We start from the raw sequence: 22,861 nt of genomic DNA, 5'->3' as shown, positions 1-22,861 counted from the left end.
TCGAACATGTGAAATAGTCTCACTGGGACTCTGGGAAACTGGCTGAGTCAGGACAGTAAGGAAACTCAAGTTTTGGAAAAAGATCCTGAGGGTGGGATAAAGAATTTTCTGGAAATCATGAAATTTAGCACTAATTTAGCCTGCACTGCCTTGGTAATTCTTGCTATATTTATTTCATATTTCCCTCATTATAAAATAATACTATAACAATACATGTAATATAATACATGTAAAAATAATACATTGATGTAAAATGTTTAGTACTTATGTACTAAGTACTATGCAAGACTCTTCAAAAGCATTATTCATATACTCCTCACTACAGAAATAAGTTCTCTTATAATCTCCCTTTGACAGATGACAAAATGGAAGCTTAGAGTTGAATGACTTGGCCAAGGTTACACCTCCAGTAAGTGGCAGAGCCAAGACTCGCATTCAGGTCAGCCTAACTCCGAAGTCTGGCTTCTTTGTTCCCTTAACCTCAACGTCGCCTCCTATGCCATTATTAGAGGGGAGAAAGAAACACAGGAACAAAACTCTCACAATCCAGCAACTCAAAGAAAGGCATATTAACATTTTAGTAAAAATTTTTATAGTGTTTTCTACATTCACAACGTTTTTCCCATATTTATAATTATGCTCGCTTTGAGTATGCAAAAGACTGTATCTCTGATTTTATTTAACATTTAACACAGCATTTCTCCAAGTTGAAGCAGAAAGAAAATAAAAACCATGAACTACACTTTACTAAGCCAATATGATGTATCCTGTTCTACATAACCCTCCCCTATCACTGGACGCTTACATTGTTTCCAAATGTTCACTGTTGCAAACAGTGCTGCCCTGGACAGTTTTATCTGCATAAACTTTTCTCCTCTATGTGACTGATTTTAAAGGTACGAAACTTTGAAAAGTCTGCGTTCTCAAGATGTGTTACACATACGGGTTTTCCGACATGTTGGCTGTCCATCCCAACCAGTGGCATATAGATGGCTTGATTAATACACACTCGCCAAAATCAGATTCACCCTATTTCGTTAGTTTTCTACAACATCGTCATCTTCTTTTCCATGTCTGTTTTTGGAAAATAGAGAAAAGGGCACCCTTCTAAACACTGTCTCATTTTGCTTTTAAAAGTAATGCTATCGGGGACTATTTTCATAAGTACTCATCATTGAAATCTCAGATGTTTCTCTATGGCTGACTGGATATGGGAGACTAATGAGACAAATGAAAACTGTGTGGACTTTTCCTTTAAAAAATCTCAAGATTTTGGCCATTTCTTTCCTTTTGACGTCCACAACGCCAATTGCAACTCCCCTGGGGCCTCCTGGGTTCTCTCCTCTTTCTACCTCTTTCATACTGTACTCTGCTGTCAGATGACTCTTACATTAACTCTGAGCATATCATGCAATTTTCTGGTTCATAAAGGGTTAATGATTTCCTAGTTATTATTTAACTCCTTTATTGGCTCTCAACCACCAACTACTACCCATCGGCAAGTAAACCATCGTGTTAGGTCCTCCTTCCCATTAACTTTATCTTCACTCTGCCTCTCTGCCTTTCCAAAGAAGCAGGCTATAGGAAAATGCATTTGACACTTGTATTTTATAGAGACAGTTTTGCCATTCATATGATGATTCAGAAGGTACCAGAGGACCTTCCAGGGCCTATCAGTGTAACGTCAATTTGTGAAAATGGCTATTAATAAAGGTTTCTGGCTGACAGGATCTTGAGATGATACCTTATTCTGAATTCCTGGTCTTAAGTTATGATAGCAGATGTATAGAACTTGACCCTGAGTTTGATTAAGAATGAAGACTCTGGAGTCTGAGACTAGTCAGCCTATGCAGCCATTGGACAACCTTATGCTTAATATAATCACAATCCTTTAAAAATTCTGGCTTTTGTGGATAGGATTTGCATCCACCTATCAAGCTTTCCCAGTTGATAGCTGATCTGCTTTGAGGAGTGCATTTAACTCAGAGCTCTGCAAAAATGGAGTGCTTTTCTGTTGACTGTAGAGTACGTAGGTCAAGTGGAATTTTTGGCACTTCATTACATTCCCTGACCCTCACTAAACAAACTTCAAAATATATATATTTGCAACAATTTGGAATAAACACTACATACAAGTGTTGACGATAGAACTACCAAATGCATCAAGACTAAGGAAAACATTCTAATGATTCTTTCAAACACGAATATATTTAAATTCCTGTTAAACAATCTTCTTATTTAGTCTTCTCAGGCTTTGATGACATGCCACGATTGGCTGTTTATCAAAAACTTAGCAAAAAAATGCTTAACAAGATACAATTATGTGCACACACTCATGCATAATTAAACCCAGTTTATAAATTGGTACAGGGTGAAATATAGTCATACCACCCAAGAAAAGTTGGTGGCTAGCAAGTAACACTTCTTCCCATGTATAATAATCAATCTTAAAATGTGAATACTGTGAAGTGGTATAATAATCTGATCTTAAATCTTAATTTAAAAACCTATCTGTTGAACTAAATGAAAGTTCTAACAAGATTAGGAAATTAACTTGGATGTGAAAAACAGGACCAGGCATTAATGGTTAAAACTGGGATTATGTGGCCTGGGCATGGACGATCGTCATCCTTTGAAGGTTTTTAACTAGACAGATTCTCTTCTGTGTGTTTTATTTATTTTATTTGAAGGAGGATTTAGCTGACTCTTAGTATCTTTATTTTATAGCTATTCCTTCAGTTGAAAGAAAACGGAATAATTGGGACAGAGTAATGGATATTTCTCAAGAACTCTAAGACTAGGTATTGCATAGCATTAAAGGGTATACTTTTCCATTTGTTTTATGACTTTGTCCAGTTAAAGTTACTGAGATAAGCACTCCAGTATTTACTTGTAACTTGAAACCACTTTCATGGTGTGTCTGGATCCTAAGGGGAAAGAATTAACATTTGAGGAATGCTTACCTTGTGCCAGGCATTTTATATGCATTATCTCATTTAATTCTCATAACCACAAGATATGGTTGATAGTATTTAATCCGATTTTACTTGCCTGAGATCATAACAGGAGTAAAGTATAGAGCAAGGATTTGACTCTAGGTCTCTCTCTGAATTTCTTTAAAGTCCAAGATCCTTTCACTAAACCACATTGGATTTCTCACTGTAGCCAGTATGTGGGAGTGACAAGAAGGAACGCTGTAATAGTAAGAGCTTTTCTGAACTTTAAGATAAAGTTCCCCTTTGAGAGTAAAATAAGACAGAAAATGATATGATGAGTCAGATTAAAACATGTTCCCTAATGCAATGAACTGGTTTAGCAAGTTATGGACTGTGTATACCACGAAATACTATGACATCATTAGAATAAGATAAGTCTGTTTAATGAATAGAAGTCTGTATAGGAGTTGCAAAATAGTTGTATAATTGCAATATGATGTACTTTAACATTAGAAGCAACCATACACACACATGTTTGCATGTGTTTAGGAACAGATCAGGAAGGATACATACAAAAATGTTAGTTACTTCTGTTCAGCAGGCTGAGTGTCTGGTAGGCAGATTTCATTTTTTAAATGTAAAGGCACCACTGTTGCTTAATTTTGGGGGGTGCAATTGCATGTATTACATTCACAATTAAAAATCATGTAATGGATTAGTTGAACAATCTGTAGGAATGACTCATCCCAAATTATGAGTGATTGAGGTGTTTAAGGAGATGTAATCTCACAGGCAAAACTGCTCAATCTATTTGAACCTCTATCAGGCTTCAATATTACTATGCATATATCATGAAAGCTAAAACCTCATCACTTCTGTTGCACTCTGCCTTATCTGAAGAAGGTGTTAACAGAAGGCAAATGAGTAACAGTCATTTCAGACTTAACATGTCCAAAATAGAACTCTCAAACCTGCTTTTCCTACCCAACTTGTTCCTCCCTGCAGTTTTACCCATCTCTGTGACATTATCATTTCTTCACTTGCTCAAGTTGAAACCCAAAGTTGCACACTTGATTTCTCCTTTCCTTTCCCCATGGTATCCCAATCAGCAGCAAGTCCAGCCTGATCCATCTTCACAATGTATCTACCCATTTCTCTCTGAGGGCTCCACTCAAGCCACCAATATCTACTGCCTGGACTACTGTGCTTGTCTGCCATTAGGTCTTCCTCTCTTCACCTTTGCAATGCATTCTCCTCTTAGCAGCCAGATCAATGTTTTACACTCCCTCAACTGTAGCATTCTGCAGTGGTTCTTCCTCAAATTTAGAACGGAATCCAGATCTCTCACTTAGACCACAAGAACCTATGTGATCTGATGCTAGTGTGATATTTGCGACTTTAGCTCCTGATCCCATCTTGCCTCCACGTTAGGCCCTAGTAGTTTGGGTTTAATTTCTGCTTTTCAAATACTTCAAGCTCTTAGGGGCTTCTAGGGCTTTACATTTGCCTTTTTTCTTCCTGGAAGACTCCTCTCTCAGCTATTTACATGGATAGCACCTTATCAATCTAAGTCAACATTTTATAGATGAGGAAATTGGATACAGAGAGTTTAAATAACTTATTTGTGGCCATAGCACGTGGTACATGGTAGGGCTGAGTTTTGAATCCATGTCTGAATCATTTCATGTTCTTTCTGTTATGTTAGATAACAAAGTCAAGACGACCCAACCCAGGGTCCAGGCGATGGTTCTGACAAGCAATCAGCAAACATATACTTGTTGAAAAGGCCTTGAAAAATAAGTTATTTCAGAAGTTTCTTTTGTAGATTCTCCTTCCTATCCCTAGCACATTCTCCAGCTTCTGCAGAAAGACCTAGGTCAGCTACAAGGGAAAATACAAGATATACGCATTTGGAAACTCTTGCCTTAGAGATCTGAAATTCGTTATTGCCCATTTAGGAAATGACTATAAAATGACACATCCAGAAATCCTGACAACTTACTTAGTTAGATGTCCAAAGAGGACTTTCATGGTGTCACGATTTGGCGGAGGGAGTTTTTGTACAAGAGACTTTACAGCTTCAATTCTTGTGTTGTTGTCTTGCTTTTCTGAAAAAATAAAATTTGAAAAGGAAGGTTAGGGAAAAAACAAGACTTCATAGGTACAGGTACATGAGAAAATTTTCTTGAGAAAAGTTTGGACTCAGGCTAGCAACTAAGAGTCCTAGTCAGTAGCCAAAGGGAATAGGTGGACTCAACCTGGTTATTAAGGAGTTTCTTTCTATTTTGACTCTGAATTTGACAGTGGCAGGCCTTCTGGGAGGCCGTGTATGACCTGATTAGCTTTTAGCCTTTGGACTTTTTCTCCTTTCTGCTTCTTTGAATGTAGATGGACCGGCTGTACTGTGAGAGAATCTTAACATGGAAGCAACAATGATGTGACTTTGACATTATCTTCCTGATCTTAACATTTGGTTTTCTTAAATGTCCTGTTTTATAAGGTGTGGTAGGGTGAATAAGGGCCTTCCAAAGATGTCCCTGTCTGAATCCCTGGAATGTGTGACTATGTTACCTCACATCGCAAAAGGGACTTTGCAGATATGATCAGTTGGAGATTTTCAGACGGGGAGATATTTTGGGATTATCTGAATGGGCTCAGTGGAATCACAAAGATCCTTATTAGGGAGAAACAAGAGAATGAGACTCAGAGAGAAAAGGTGATATGACTTCTCATGTGACAATGGGAGCAGAAAAGAAAGGGTATGCAATGAGGAGCTGCTGTCTGAGGAATTGCGACAGTCTCCAAAAGCTGGGAAAGGCAAGGAGACAGAGCCTCTAAGGGTACTGCAGGCCTACCGACCTCTTCAGTTTCAGTCTGAAACTGATTTCAGACTTGCACCCTCCAGTACTGTAAGAGAATAAGTTTGTGTTTTAAGTTTGAGTGTTAAGCGACAATGGGAAACTAAACAAGGACATATAGTGTGATTTGATTACAGATATTCTATTGTTGCTGGATTTTGTAGAAGGGCAAAATTGTTTCAAAAATTATTTCCACGTTATCCTTTTTCCCTCACACATTTGGTTTTTGATTTAAAATAAGAGAGTGTAAAACAGAAAAAAAAATATTGAAATAGCATATTGCCTGGTCATACACATTTTGTAAAATGGGAAGTTGTTCAAAACTGCATAGCACATAGATTGATTTCTCTTATTTTGTTTTATTTATGGATGGAAAAGTAAAAATTGATTTACTTAGTACTCTAGGGAATTCATCTTTCCATAGTTTTAACCAGGGCCTTTCCATCTAGAGGTACAATTATGTATTGAACTTAAACACCTCATGCACTTTCCTTTCTATACTTTAACTTCCAGCACAGGGCTCCTGATGATTCTAAACAGGCCACAGCTGGAAAATAAGATGCAAAAAAGACTAATATGTAAGACAAACATCCACCCAATAACTATTCTTTTCTTAGCAAGACAATCCCACTGCTGAGAGGATGGTCATAGACCCAGCTGCCTTGGAGCTGGAGTGGCCATGGGACCAAGTCTGGCCAATGAGACTGAAGTCACAATGTTGGTCAGGCCTTCTGGGAGAGCATGTATGAGCTGATTTAGCTTTTAGCCTTTGCACCTTTCCTCCTTTCTGCTTCTTTGAATGTAGACGGAGTGGCTGTACTATGAGCTGATCTGGAGAACTGAAGCTCTGTGAAGTGAAATACACAGGTAGAAAGAGCTTTCTTGAATCTGTGGAGCAGTCATACCAGTCCTGCCCTGTCTACCTCTGGGTTTCTTTTGTAGTTTTTGAGACAGGATCTTGCTCGACTGCACAGGCTGGAGTGCAGTGGTGTGAACACAGCTCACTGCAGTCTCAATTCCTGGATTCAAGCTATCCTCCTGCCTTATCCTCCTGAGTAGCTAGGACCACGGATGCATGCCACCATGCCCAGCTCATTTTACTTTTCTTTGTAGAGAAAGGGTCTCCTTATGGTACCCAAGCAGGTCTTGAACTCCAGGGCCCAGGCAATCATTCTGCCTTGGCCTCCCTAAGTGCTGGGATTATAGGCATAAGCCACCATGCCTGGCCCACTGGGTTTTTTTGACATAAGGAAATAAGCCCTTGTGTACTGAAGACTTTGGGGATGGATCTCTGATAATAAGGCCAAATACAGTTCTTAATAATAAGATGTACTTACAAAATTCCAGTTCAATAGGTATATAAACTTTATGACAGTAGGATCAGAAACAGCTAGTTTAGAAACTGGCAGATTCTTTAATATGTTGTCACAAAAGAATTTTTTTAATAAGAAATTATAGGAAAATATCCTGTAGAAGATGGTATTTGGCTAAAGTGGGATGGGGGCAGTCTTCCTAGTAGAACTCTGCTTGGAAGCTTTTCCTTTTCCTCCTAAAACCACAAAGGCCTATAAATAATGCCTCCCACAGTCAGAGCTTTCAAAATTGCAGTTATTCTTAGAAGAGTTCCAACATAATATGGCTTGGACAACTTCAAATGAAAGAAACAAAGGGGAGCGAGAAAGAGAAAAAAGAAAGTTGCAACATGATAGCCTATACCGGACCTCATCTTTTCTGCCAAATAGTAAAAAGCCCTCTTGGAGCTTAATGATGGTAAGAAAATGTGATGCTTCACAAGACCAATTGGAGCCTATGAAATACCATAAACCAGAAAAAAAGTACAAGTTAATAAAGATGAGAGTGAAATTGGCATAGTATTCCCAGGTCATAGCTATTAGGGATGCTTGAATGCTTTCTATCTAACCGTTTGAAGCTAATATCACACAACCATAATTGTGTGTGTATACACACACACACACACACACACACACATATATATATTCATTCAAGAGGTGGATACACTCTGTTCAGTTTGGCATGATTCCAGTAGTGCAGTTTACCTGAGGATCTGGTGAACTACTAGGTGCAAGCAATCGGTATGATACTGGGAAGGGGATAAGAGGAGAGGAGAGAGGAGGAGAAGAGACCTTTCTAATTTCACTGAAATCTCTGACTATAGTAATAATCAGGTTAATGCCAGACTCTCCGAAAAAAAAAAAAAAAGGACCAGTTGACACTGAGGGCTACAGAAGTAGCAGCTACAAATTAAGCTTAACAGGCAAGAAGTGGGGAGTAGTCTTGTTGGTTCCAACCAGCAAACTTTACTCATAGGGAACATGATCCAGTCAGGGTGGAGTTAGAAAGGATTGGCCATTGCTTCATTAGAAAGAGCTGATTTGCAAGGACACTTCCATGGTGTTTGGGCAGAAATTAAGACATAATCAAGTCTGTTAAGCCAACAGGTAAAATAATTATGAGCTTTCTTAGAGTCAACTCTCCCTCTCCTGTGTTCTGTTGCATTTAGAATATTCTACTTAAACAACACTTCACATTGGTATTTCTATTGCTTGAATCCTTGTCAAATTCCCCTATTAAACAGGGAATTTTCCTTTAAAGCTAGGCAAGTTTTATGCTAGCACATGGTGGGTTAAATGAATGAAAAAGGAATTAGTGAGTGAACTAATGAAAGTTGTGGCCATGAATTATAATACATGTTCCTTGGTTTGAATTCTGTAATGGCTTTTTATTAGCTGTGTGGTCTTGGAGAAGTTTCTTACTCTCTTTGAATAAGATCTAAAAGGGTAGTTTTGTTGAATAAACAAGATAGTATGTAATGTACCAACCATAATTACAAGTAAAACAAAGTACTCTATAAATGTTCACCCTCCCCTGCACCCCTCTCACCTCTTTTGAGGCCCATGCCACTGGGTCTCGTTCACCTTTTAATTCCGGCAGTTAGCATACTATTTGGTTGCAGGGACATTCAAAATGTAGTTGCTAATTCTTGAACTGAGTTGATGCCAGTTGGTGAAAGTACAATTGCTATAGTAGCCCAACATTACACAATAACCTAAATACTTTGTGATAGACTGAGAAATTGATGGTCTGATTGGTGAGCAGTTCAGTTATGTACAAGTATCATTATGAAAAGTACATGTTGGTTTCCAAGTTTGCCTATAAGACCCATTCTACATGAAGAATATTTTATAGAAATATTTTTTTTTTCTCTTTTTCCACTTGATTCCACTGGGAATCAGACAATTGGATATTTGTTCATGCATATTTGTGGCCAAGTTATACTTAAGTGCTAAAGGGGGAAGTGTACTATGGCTTAGAGAGAGCTGAAATATTAAGGAGGAACAATTTATTTTTCTTATGACATAATCAGAACAAAATCTTCTGAAAAGGTTATAGTAAAGCAGTGTTTTTTTCATTCAAATCAATACGACACCCACTCTTCCATAGCTTGTAAAATCAGGAAATAACACAAACACTTCAAGTGGAGGAACATCTAAAAATACAATTGGATACATTAAAATCGAAATGACACCTTTTTAGATCTGGTTTATTGATGTGTCATATTAGGAATTGGAATCAGCATACATAATACAGGAGTGGTTAATGAGCTAAGATTCATACACAGTTTACTAAAGATGTGTCAACTGTCTTCAATTGATTCAGTGAGCATCTGAAAGACAGCATTTTCTATTAATATTTCTCCTTCAGCATATGTTTTTCTCATTATGAAGCACTGAAGGTTCTGAGAAGACTCTGAGATATCGCTAAGTTTTTACATTATGACTGGTGGGAGGAGGAAGGAACTTTTTTTACTTGAAGAATTAGAGAATCTCTTAGGCAAACTGTACATGAAGAGACTTACACAAAATCTTTCCGGAAGTAATGAACTCCATAATTTTTTCCCTCTTTCATTTGCATTTACTCCTGCCCTCATTCTATTATGACTTATTTTTGCCTCTATTCCATTTTAGTTCTCCACCCATATCCAAATAGTCTCTTCAATCTCTAAGTTGTGAACCCACAATTGCACACACAACTTTTTGTAGTGCTTCATTTCTGCCATCCAAAAGTGATTCTAAACTGTTTCTTACTAATACCCATTCCTCATCAACCTGCCCCCATCTTCTCATCTTCTCAAACTACATCAAACTCATTGTTGTAAACAAGCTTCAAAACGATTCCACGCTATTCAGAGAAGTAACACCTACATGATGTGAAATAGCCTTTAATGTTATAAGAATGTGGTTTTATAGTTTTGAGGGCACATTTTTCAAAATATGGTTTATGATAGTTACACTTGCATTCATCTGCATGAAATGTTGCTACTAAAGCACATTTACAACCCAATGCCTTTTAGAAAAGAGATAAGATAAAGCTGTATATGATGATGGAAAAAGTTCTGTACAGTGAAGAACCTTGGATCTGATGACACTTTTCTGTCCTTATCATCCATGCCTTTATTGTTCTTATAGCTTCATGTTAAATCATATTTAACAATACATTCTGCTTTGTTATATAGGTTCACTAAGAGGAAGAAAAGATCAGATTATCCCAGTAATCAATGTATATAGGGAGTACTATTCATCTCGTTTGTCTAAAATTCTTAAAGGACAACTGTATTCCTTTGTTTCAAAGAGGTCAGTAGTACCACAGCTGTTCTGCTTCTGAAAGTTATTCTGAAATGTCTAATGCACCCTGTATGAAAAACATGGTAGTTCCTATATGTCAGAGCTATATTTGGAAGAATAGCAGTTCTCTAGTTTCTATTCAGTTTATACTTTTTGTACTGTGGCCATTTCTGAATTTAGTTAGAGACTGTGCTTGCTTAGAGGAAGAAGGAGTATCTCCAGAGATCATTTTGTTTCAGCATGCCTTACAACTGGATACAAACCTCTGAGAATACACTTTTAATGCCAAAACTTGAGTTGCCCATTCAGGAGTCAATCCCGGGGATGACAACAATTGCTTGATAAATGTCTTTGAATAACTCACAGTTGCTTTAGGAGGAGATGCTCTGGGGGCAAATTCAAATCTCACAAATAGATAAAAATATACATATGCTTCAAATAAATAAGAAAATTGGTATATCCAGTGACATACCACTTATCAGGAATCTGGAAAAAAACTGGGTTAGAATTTTTGCTATGCTGTATGATTTTGGGAAAGTTGCTTGAACTATTGATGCTTCTAGTTCTTTACTTGAAAATACAGAAAAATTATACATCCTATTGGGTTTTTATAGAATTATATTTCAATGCACATAAACATACATATAGTAAGTGATTATTTAAGTAAGCCCCCTGTAAGTCCTCTTCCCTTAAAACATTTTTGTTATTCATTGTCTTCTCTATCATCCCTGATATATAACTGCTCCTGGTTCAAGGTTGTTTCTGAAATCAAATGAAGTCATACTTTTACTATTTAGTATGCTTTCCTGAAAGTAGGAACAGGGTACAGTATGTCGTAGCTTTGTAAATATATAGAATGCTGTCAATTATCAGAGAGTCTGGTTACAATTCCTAAGTAGTTACAGTATATCATAAATAGAAGTGTCATGGCATCATAAGCAAGGAATAACCACCGCCTTGAGCGTAGCCCGTAGTTGGCAATTTGCAATTTTTCAAGGTTCTGTGCCCTTCCCCCCAAAGCCCAGAAAAGCCGTATTTATATTTAATTAAAAGGAAGGCATAGTCTCAATGTCAAATACGTTGTAAGCTTGGCCTTTGATGTTGATAAACTGTGTCAAAACAGTTCAACCTGAGAAGAGAGGTACATTACTTGTAGGAAAGACCAAGCAGGAACTGAATCTATCTGACTCACATTAGACATTTATTTCTCTAGGGAGGATCACCTGACAATTGGAACTGATGACCTCTTTTCTACACCAGATTTCCTTGTATTCACAGTTTTTCCTTCCAGGAGATATTCATGTTTTGGCTGTTTTTTGAATAAACAAGCCCTTTTAGGAAGAATTTAAAGAATGGGAACAACTCTTTATAGTCAATAACTGTCAGTATCAAAAAATACTCTGGGCCGGGCGCGGTGGCTCAAGCCTGTAATCCCAGCACTTTGGGAGGCCGGGACGGGCGGATCACGAGGTCAGGAGACGGAGACCATCCTGGCTAACATGGTGAAACCCCGTCTCTACTAAAAAATACAAAAAACTAGCCGGGCGAGGTGGCGGGCGCCTGTAGTCCCACCTACTCGGGAGGCTGAGGCAGGAGAATGGCGTGAACCCGGGAGGCGGAGCTTGCAGTGAGCTGAGATCCGGCCACTGCCCTCCAGCCTGGGCGACAGAGCAAGACTCCGTCTGGAAAAAAAAAAAAAAATACTCTGGCCACTTTATTGGCATAAGTCTATGGATTTGTTAAATGAGGGAAGCTTCAGCTCACTGGCCCTTTTAGCACTGTTTCCAGAACCATTTCTGGTCCTGGTCCACAAGGAACTAGACCATGTAGAGCGTGCTGTTAGGAGGGGTGTTAAGAATGATCTTGTAAAGGGTAATCTCGGTTTCCTTCTACCTCTATCCCTGCTCTCTAGCCATAAATTATTAAAAATAAAAGTATAATTTCTTAAGAGAGAGAGATATATATATGGCTGAAGAAAACCATATTTATTCAGGCCTGTGTGCAACTTGTGGCAGATACAAAGTTGGTTGCTATCTTTTCATTTTACAATCCGGAGGGGCAGGTAAAATACAAAAGATGTCATAATAGATGTTTAAATATAAGACATGTCATAATATAGGTGTCAGTAAAGTTTATGTCTTCTGACTGAAGGGATCATCTAAGATAATTGTCAAACTCAAAAAGCTTCTGAGATGTTAGTCATTTCAAAATAATTCAGAAATGCATCAAGTATAAAATTCTATTTAATCAATTTCTGGAAGTCTTCAAAATTATTATGCTTATGAATGCATCAAGAAATTAAATACATTCAGGAAAGTAATAATATATTTTCCTTCTCATGTGACTGCTTCTATTTATGTTATTCTAGTGACTTATGATGTGTTGTGATCTCACACTGGGGCGAGTTTAGAAAATGTATTCAAGTCTTAGTCTTTAACCTTTTTTTTTTTAGACAGGGTCTGTCCCTGTCACCCAGGCTGGAGTGCAGTGCCATGATCTCAGCTCACTGCAGCTGCAGCTGCAGCCTCCCAGGTTCAAGCAACCCTCCCACCTCAGCCTCCCAATTAACTGGGACTACAGGCACTCACCGCCACGCCTGGCTAATTTTTGTGTTTTCTGTAGAGACGTGGTTTCACCATGTTGCCCACTCTGAACTTGAACCCCTGGGCTCAAGCGAGCCACCCGCCTCAGCCTTCCAAAGGGTTGGGATAACAGGCGTGAGCCACCGTATCCTGCTTAAGTAACTTTTAATAAAGGGAATTGCTTTGGTACAATCAATTTTAGGAAGATAACATTTCCCCAGACTCACCAATCTGAAACAGGCTCTTAAACCAAACTTGCACTCCTCAGTTTTGTAGTGATGCCTCTATTTGTCTGAATTGGAGAGTAAGGCAGTGGCTGACACTCCAGCAGCAATCTTCACAGGAAAAGCATGATCCTATTGTCCTTCCTAGAATTTCTTGCTCTTCAAAGTAATTTTGGAGGTGTCATGGTGGCCAAGTACATTTCTGTAACTTACAATGACACTAATTCATCCTTAGGCGATAGTCTGTGCTGAGAAAATAAAGCTCACTGGTTTATTTCTCTGAATTTCTCTAATTCAGTTTTCCTGTGAAGATTTTCTTGAAACTATATTTATTCATTTATATCTGGTTGTACAACCTTTTTTTTTTAAATTAAAAAGTCTTTATTATTGTGAGTCATTTGAAATCTTTTTCATCATAAGACAGTAATTCATTTCAAATACTCAAGTATCTATTTATATTAAGCATTATCTTTGTACATTTTCATAAGGGTGGAAATCCTACAAATACTTTTCAAGGTTTGAGGTTTTTAATGTGTGTCTTTCCATTGGTAGACAAATTTATAAGGGATTAAAAAAACTCACTTGAAAACAACTAGGATCTATATCACAATTAGGAAAAATGTGAACTAAGAAACACTTTTCCTGTCTTTGGGTTAAAAATATTGTTTTTAAAGAAAGCATGTTAAACTTTATCCATAACCATTCGTTTTGAACAAAAGACCTCTGAAGAGGAGATAATGGTTAGTGTAGTAAACTGTCCAGCCAGTTCATTTGACATGGTCACACAGTGACCCTGAGAGCAGATAGAGTTATTAATTAAACAAACATCAAAATCTTTTAAAAATGAGTTATAACATAATTTTATGATTCAGTTTTTTTTTTTTTAATTGTGAGACTATTGTAGAAGAAGAAAAACAGGCAACATGTGGCAACTTTAGTCAGCATTTCTGAACTGGGAATGATAAACACCTCTGCCTGGCTCTGGCATTTATCAGGACTGAGATATTATTACCACATAGAGTCACAGCATGGTTACTGTTATCATCGGGAAAAAGAGCCAGCTAATCTTAATGGTTTGTAAAGCCGTTACCTGCACTGGTCTGACATTTATCATGATCATTTTACCACATGGGTCCTACATAGCAAAGGTCTTTTATCTGGAAGGGACATCACTATGAATTATTATTTGCAGCTAGGTAGAAAATTGTATGTTGTAGATACCTTTTCTCATTATAAATCACATAGTCACATTTCACCATTTCCCCCAGAAAGCTGCTGAGCCTAGATTTTTTGCCACAGCTTGTATTCTCCCCGACCCCTTTCTTTTTATAGTTTCTTGAAAATATTAGCCATTTTTAAATTCACACCTTTAATTTTTGAAGTACCACATATAGGTAGATGTAAATATGAACATACTTTCATTATAGTTAAGAAACTTTCCTGCACATTCTGTATAAAGCTTGCATAGTACTTTAGAAATTGAAGTTGAAAAACTGTCCACTTAAAAAAAAATAATAATAATTATTGTCTCTTCTGACATGGTGTCCAGACTGTCTCTGTTCTTGACCTTGTCAATAGAATATTTACCAGTAGATCAGACAAAATTTCTTATGCTTGATTTGAAATACTCAAAACGGCCCATTTCTTGCCTGAAATCCTTAGCTTGGAAATATGTTCTCATAAGAAGTAAACCAGTTTTATTTTGTTAGTGAGTTCTTTCAGACTCAGTTTTAGTAAGTTATAATGGAGTAAAAGGTTCCTCCAACAAATTTATTTTATAAGATGTTTGGATTCTATCCCTAACTATCAATGTCCTAATGACATACATTAATACAGAGTATGGAAGAAATAAAGATATTAAAAGGTCTGATGTTTTAGAACCATGGGTTCAAGTCAGTAAAATGAAATGCATTAATTTGACAATGGAAAATTACAGTGCAAAGCCCAAGTTGTTTACCAGGGAGAAAAAATGAACAAATCCTCTCTTTTAAAAAGATTGAGACAACTAATCTTCTGAAAAATATATTTATATATTTTCTTCTTTCTCAAGTGTTCCATTAGGAATAAACAAGCCAGAAATTCTGTACTTTTATAATGAAGAGGGAGTCGAATTCTTTGCCATTTTTGCATTTAGAAAGAAATGTGCAAGAAGAATGTGACAATTTAAGCAAATCAAGATTGTTTCAAATGGATCACAAACGGGACTTTGTGGGATATTTTATACTAGCACGTGAAGCAAACAGTAAATTTGAAAGGAGGATTTTCTCAATGGTCTAGTTCTGATGTGTTTTCCCATTGCTTTGTGTGTTTAAAAGAGGTTTGGATGTGGTGTTTAATATTGCTTCGACTCTCTTGCAAATGAGTTCTGGAGAAATATTCGCACATGAAGGAACGCTGGTGTGCTGCATTGCTGACAGCAGCTGGGGGGATATGAATGAAGAAACCAGATTCCCGAGTCTGGATTTAGCAAGAATAAACATCTATCATTCCATTAAAAAAAAAAAACCTATCATTTGAAATGCTTACAGGCATCAACAGTAGACCCCTCTTCCTTTGAAGAAGTCCAATATTTTTCTCAAATGACTCCATTCTTGAAGGGGGGAAAAATACCAACTTTAACCTAAGGCACAGTATTTTGCAGTGATGTGTGTTAGTCTGCCTCCCTTGCAACATTTGGTTCTATATATTATTACAAAGTTCTCCAAAGGAAACAGTTTCTGTTGCAGACACTTGTGAAATGTACTCACATAAATTTGGAGGCAAGGGGACGAGGTCATTTGTGAAATTAACCTGTACTTCTGTTGCTCAAAAGGAGTTGAACACAATTTGGTGCAGTCTTCTAAAATTTCATTGTAAAATGGTGGCCTAATATTTCAACGTACTGCTTTACCCATCAAATGAAGGGTTACACTGGTTTAAAACAAACAAAAGCAACAAGCAACAAAAAACTCCTTCATTCTTTTTCATTTCAGAATTACTCTTTGGTTCTAGTTTAACACCCTCTTGCCATTGTCGTCCCCCAAATACTGTAACCTGGGAGCATTTACAATAATTAGTGAGGGGCTTTGCTGCCTTGTTTTTTTCTCCTTTTCTGGGGAACTGGGTGAATTGTTGAGTGCTAATGAAAGTCGGAGACTTCTAGCTGTAGTTGAGCCAGGCACAGTGCCGGCAGACGCTTTAAGCTTCCCACTGTGCAGCAGTGCAAGCTTCCCCGCTGTTATGTTTACCATAGTTTTAATGTCTGTGAAAAAATTCCTGATGCAACTGAATTATGTTATGCCCTTTTGTTTATCTAACCCTACCCTCCCTGCCCCCCGCCCCAATTTAGCAGATTCCTGTTGCCCCTGCCTATTACAGAAAGCTCCTCCTCAACCTTGTGACCATCTTACTACTTCAGTTCTTACCATGAGAGTCTAGCTGCTTTGCAGCCTTGCTTGCAAACCTATCCAGAAGTTTCAGGAGGATTACACACATAGCCTGCTCTACTTCTGTCACCTAACAACAGATATCCTCTTTTCCACTGCATTTGAATTTAATCGGAGGTAATATTAAAACACCAAATTCCATCATCTGGCATTGGCAATAATAGCTTAAAATCCAAATATACTTGGTGAAGTGCACTGTGTCTTTAAAAAAACCTATTGAAAGACCTCAAACTCTCACTGCCAACTAAGATGAAAACAGCCAATCTGCAATGGGAGTTGTCCTTTTCTTAAAAATGGTTATCACAAAGAAAATGACCATTCCATTATATTGTAAATTGATGAATTCACCAAGTGTGATGTACAGTGAAATTATTAATGAATATTCATACAACTCATTCAATCCATTAATAAGGCTTAAGACAATGAGGATGCAACTCATTCCCATTTAGATAGTGTGTGTGGAGGGGAGTGGAATTAATAGCCAAAATAGTACTTGAAAAAGTTGAACTTTCATGTATCAAACTCCAGGTGCCAGTTCGAGGAGAATAACCAATAATAGCCATTTTTTACATATTTGATGGGACTGATTATGCAATGTGCAACTCTAAATGGCTTATAGCACATTGTAGCATGGTTCCATCCCATTGGCTACAGTAGGGTGCAGGCAGATGGATGACAGTGACAGGGAGAGAAGTGCTTTTGCTTAGCCGTGCGTTAAGATGCCATCCAGAAGCTCTGTGCACTGCAGACACTTCATTAGGATGCCAGGATAATGGTAAACTACCACTCAGAGTGACACCCCATTTCCTGCTTACTGAGCGCTCCAACCTCGGCAGATGTCAACAATCTCACAGTGCTACAGAGCAGACCTAACTTTCCAGCCACTTTGACTCCAATTTTTTCCTCCTAACAGTGCCATACATTATGTGCAATATGTAATGGCAAACACCTCCCTGAAAACAAAATCTGCACAATTCGTTATGACCGGAGTGCTTCACTTTTTTTTCTTTCTTTTAAAAGATGAGGGACTGAGTTGGGCAAGAGAGTACGTCCATCCGCTGTCCTAACCTCAGCATTTCTTGCTATAATTTAATTTGCTAATCAGTTCAAAGTGTTAATTGTGTGATGAACTCTGATTAATAGCAGTTAAACTCTGATCATGGGGGATATGACTGTTTCTTTTAATTAATGTCCGTTCCGAAGGTAAGAGCTTTTGGAATTCTTTTGTTACAGACTTGAGACTCAGTTTTGGTATGGTTTTTAGCTGTCTGCCAAAAAAAGGCTGACTTGAGCATCTGGATGGTATTTTCTCTGCAAATGTATAACTTGAGACCATTCGCACACCTCCTTACCAGCAAGTCAAGCCAAGAGAAACTTTTTTTCTATGATGTAAAATCCAAAATTCTTTTTATGAAGAACCAAGGTGTGGTTTAGATAGTGAAAAAAAATTTCCTCAAATGGAAAAAATAATACTCTGAAATCTATCATTACAATGAAATGACTGATTTACATTTTGTGACTCTCAGCATCTTCTTAGAAGCTCAAAGGCCCGTGTAAATGGCAGGACTAACAATAAATATTCCCCCCTGGGGCCCGTTATCATTTCCAGGTAAAGACACAACTGTAAAGTAGCAGCCATAGGCGGAGGTCACACCCCAAGGAGGAATTTGAATGCAAACTTTCAATGTGATGCTTTCTGCAAAGAGCTGATGCAAATCATGACTTTTGGTTTTAAATGGCATCTGGTTGGCAACACCTAACCACCTTTTGAAACTTGTCACTAAATTTGCTTCAAAGCAAGGAAAATATAATGGAATTCTTACAATAATTTAAACAGGAACTGACAATAACATAGTGACAAAAATTTAAGAATAATTTACTCAAAGACATGTTGGTCTTAATTCGAAAGTGCCAGTGGTACAGCTGCCTGAGCTACTGAAGTACTGAACCAGAGAGCCTGCCTTCCTGCAAGCAGATAGAAGCATCCTTATTTTTCTTCAAGTGTCTGATTTTTAGAATCAAAGCCTCCAGGCCTATGCCAACCAAAAAACTGGGCAGCTCTTTCCTACACAGTTAATGCTGTTTAGAAGTAGTGTGAATGCTTCCCTTCTGCCCCTTCTCATCAGTCCCCTTCCCTTCTAAGCTACACATCAAGACTACTCTTCAAACTGGGATAATTTAAAGATAGCAGTTTCCATGAACTGTAACTGAGAATATTGTAGGTAGAAGACAGAAGGAAGGTCCTGATAATGGCACATATCCCCATAGGAATTGTGTAGTCCCATATGTGAAACATAAAGGGGAGAAAGGGTGGAGACTGGCAACATTCTTTAGGAAGAAATCCTTGGAATTCTAATGCTTTATGCACTTTATCTTTTAGAGTGCCACAGAGGTAAGGAATTAGGGTGGGAGAAAATTCAATGTCAGGATCCTAGGGCCATACGAGAACAAGTATGCTAGATAAGAATTAATGTAAGAGCTGTGATGATCAATTTGCCATTTGAGTATAGCTCCAAGACAAAATGCTAAGGCTGGTAAAAAGCAGTGTGCATAGAATGTTGCATCCATTTCTACCTTTTGAGATGAGTAAACATAACAAAATTTCCAGCAACGTTTGACCTATGAAAAAACTCATTTCAGAAAAGAGAACAATGCTCAGAAAAAGCTTAGAACTCTTACAATAACCGCTAGACAATTAAGAAGCTACTTAGTATCTCATAAAATTTGACACAGGGAGTGGAATGAGAGGGATCAGCAAGCCATAGGAGAGGACAGGGAAGATGAAAAGATCACTAGGATAAGGATGACAATTATATAGATGATTTGAGGAAGGACTGTGTGAAAACTAAAAATGCAAAACAAAATTAAATTTTGCACTGAAGTTCAAATTGTTACTGCAGAAAAATTAGGTTAGTGATATGGATGTCAAACCAGAGAAGTTTTCCCAGAATATGGAGACATAAAAAATGATGAGAAAGAAGACATGTTGGAAGCCAAAGAATGAAGAGATTATCTACAGCTTGTAAGAATACTTGAGGAAGAAACCAGAACATTTGAAAAATATACAAGTCAAGCACAAAATTAAGAAAACTCCTGTGAGTTAAAAAAACTACCTCAATATTGAAAATGACAGTGAGGTTCTAAGAAAATATAATCGAGTTGGTATACTATCTTGGTATATTCTGGCAAAACTTTCAAATGACGAGGATAGAGCATCATTCTACAAATATTCAGAGAAAAAGAAGACTAAAAAAAAATAAACATTTAGGCTTTCCTAACACTTTTCTCAATAAATCCTAAAAGAAAACAAGGCAATATCTACTGAATTTATAGGGAAAAAATTGTGGCCCTCAAATTGTGTGCATACTCAAAATTGTCTTTTGCATGTTAAAAGACATTCTCAAGTTCGCAAAGATTTATAATAGCACAGCTTTCTTGAAAAGTTTACTTGAAGACTTATGTAATTCTACTAAGTGATGAATCAAAATTTACAACTCAAGAATAGAGACACCGTAAACTAAGCATCTTCTTGACTTAATTTGGATCTAAAACTCCAAAGACTGCATTGGATTATTTCTCTCTGGCTTCCACTTAGCTCTTGGTGACAGGAAATGCCTTTCTTTATTTTTGAGACGGAGTCAAGATGGAGTCTCTTTTTTTTTTTTTTTTTTTTTTTTTTGAGACGGAGTGTCCAGGCTGGAGTGCAGTGGTGCCATCTCGGCTCACTGCAAGCTCCGCCTCCCGGGTCACGCCATTCTCCTGCCTCAGCCTCCCGAGTAGCTGGGACAACAGGCACCCGCCACCACGCCCGGCTAATTTTTTGTATTTTTTAGTAGAGACGGGGTGTCACTGTGTTAGCCAGGATGGTCTCGATTTCATGACCTCGTGATCCCCCCTCCTCGGCCTCTTAAAATGCTGGGATTACAGGTGTGAGCCACCGCGCCCGGGCCGGTGACAAGAAATGCCCTTCTTGTGGTCCACCCTTGATGGTTCAGGTGAAAGCTCTGGGGGCATTTGATGATTATTTAAAACAATGACTGGTGCTGTTCCTTCTGGAGTTTGCTAGAAAACAACATTGGAACATTGCTCTGGAGAGATACTAAACAAGATTTTTATTCCCCTCTTAAAAAAATCAAAGCTGCAGGGAGTGGTAGAATGTTTACCTCTCTTCGTGGGAATACTTGGTAAACCTGCTTTGTATCTATAATAATGGTATTGAAAAAACTGAGTGGAGGGCAGTTAAAGTGATAAAGACTAGAAAACTAAGCAATTAGGTATTACATATGAATTTTCTTATGTTACACATGTTTTAAAATTAAGCAGGCTAGAAAAAAAAAAACAAATGCGGAGTACACATGTCCAAGGAAATAGCCCCCAAACATGGTTATTGTTAGAGTAATTTTTCTTTTTACTTTTCTGTAAATTTCAAGTTAACCTCAATAAATATTTATTACTTTTTATCTGTAAAAAGCAATTTAAAGTAAAATAAGTTTGTGTAATTGTTTAGATACCATATAATTTTGCTAAGCAGTTAATTAAAAAGACTGGTAGGAATACACCAAAATATGAACTGTGATAAGTTATGCTTAAATAATAGGAGTATGAATTCTTCATTTTTAAAATGTATTTTCCACATTTTCTATAATGAGCTTGTGTTACTTTGATAATAAAAGTAATTCCCCATGTTGGTAAAATGATAACGTTTAGTTTGGTCTATGCCAAAAGAAAGATAAACTATTTGCACAGATCAAATCACTTCTAGGAAAATTATGTACTAGACTTTCCTCTGGGTATTTCTGTTGCAGTTAACCTTTTATTTAGTGAATATATTCTAGAATCAAGAAAGCAAAGTCTGAGTTTGCCACTGTCTTCTCCTGGGTGAAGTTGCTCTTGCAGAGAGAGTACAAAAGATATAAAATGCGTTTAGACTCTACATTTGCAGTCTGAAGGAGGACCAAGGACCCTGCAGTACCATGTATGTAAATATATTCTAGTTTCATATTCTAATTTCTGGCTCTTCCTCAATCAAATCCTTTCTTAGGGAATTGTATTGCTTATTGGACTGAGCCTCCAAAGAGTGGAAAATAAAACCTATATACACAACACTAGTTCATGGATGAGAAGTCAGAGTAACATTTCTAAGTAAAAAAAAAAAAAAGTCAGCTATTCATTTCAAAATATTTTTATTGAAACACACATTTTTTCTCATACTCGAGCCTTTAAGCCATATCAATCCCTCTTTTCTTTTAGAAAAATAGGTCCGGTAAAGTTTTCTCTACTTGTAGAGAAAAGTAGAGAAATAAGATAGTTACCCAGCTGATTCATATCCCTAAACTTTAATTTTGCTTCAATTGTTCTACAAGTATTAAATGCCAATTTAATCTGTTCATCAACTAGTCCAGACAGTTGATTCAATTCTTCAGTGTACCTTATGTGCAAAATGAGCTGAGAAAATATTCTTTAGAGTTAACATTGATAGTTCCCAGTTCTAGTCCACAGGAACACAAGGAACCAAAAGTTAAATACTTTGAATGCAGAAGTTGTTGGACAAACAAGAATTAAGGTTTTTGGCTTAGTTTTAAGTCAAAATTGGTGTTAGATTTGTATGGACCAGTAATTTGAAACAGTAGGATGCCAGTGTATCTGGAATATTTAAGAGAGCCCCCTGTTGGTTAATCTTAGAAATGTCTGAGGATTCCTTTCTGACCAGACACATTTAAGCATAGGAAATTGACCCTGTGATTAAACGTGATTTGGGATGGAGGCAAAGTAAGCCTCTATATGTCATTTATACCATTTTCACAATAAAATATGTTCAAAAACATTTCATTTTCAATTTTAAGGGATACAAAATGGCAATACTAATCTCTAACAAATGTAAGCAATGTGGGAAATACTTTAAACAGAATTAGACTGAAAAGTAAATGTGTGCATACTACAGTGGGAATCCTTAGGGGTTGGGAGTGATTGCTATATTGAGAGACTAGTGCTTTGCAAGGGCTTTTTTTTTTTCTTTTTGTTTTGAGATGGAGTCCCACTCTGTCACCCAGGATGGAGTGCAGTGACGCAATCTCAGCTGCCTGCAACCTCTACCTCCCAGGTTCAAGTGATTCTCTTGCCTCAGCCTCCTGATTAGCTGGGATTACAGGCATGTGCCACCACACCCAGCTAATTTTTGTATTTTTAGTAGAGA

General features: G+C 37.4%; 1 protein-coding gene across 1 annotated transcript in view; it reads right to left on the bottom strand.

Moving 5' to 3' along the window:
* The window catches only part of ARHGAP15 (Rho GTPase activating protein 15), a 630,040-nt gene that overhangs the window by 59,746 nt on the left and 547,433 nt on the right, over positions 1–22,861 (bottom strand). The window contains exon 13 of the mRNA XM_011935698.1: positions 4,939–5,044. Within this exon, the coding sequence (XP_011791088.1) occupies positions 4,939–5,044 (106 nt within the window). The remainder of the gene's footprint in view (positions 1–4,938; positions 5,045–22,861) is intronic.

The sequence above is a fragment of the Colobus angolensis genome, unplaced genomic scaffold, assembly GCF_000951035.1.
Source record: "Colobus angolensis palliatus isolate OR3802 unplaced genomic scaffold, Cang.pa_1.0 Scaffold147, whole genome shotgun sequence".
NCBI lineage: Eukaryota > Metazoa > Chordata > Mammalia > Primates > Cercopithecidae > Colobus > Colobus angolensis.
Note: the sequence above shows the minus strand (reverse complement) of the source record. Positions and strands in the feature narration are given on the sequence as shown.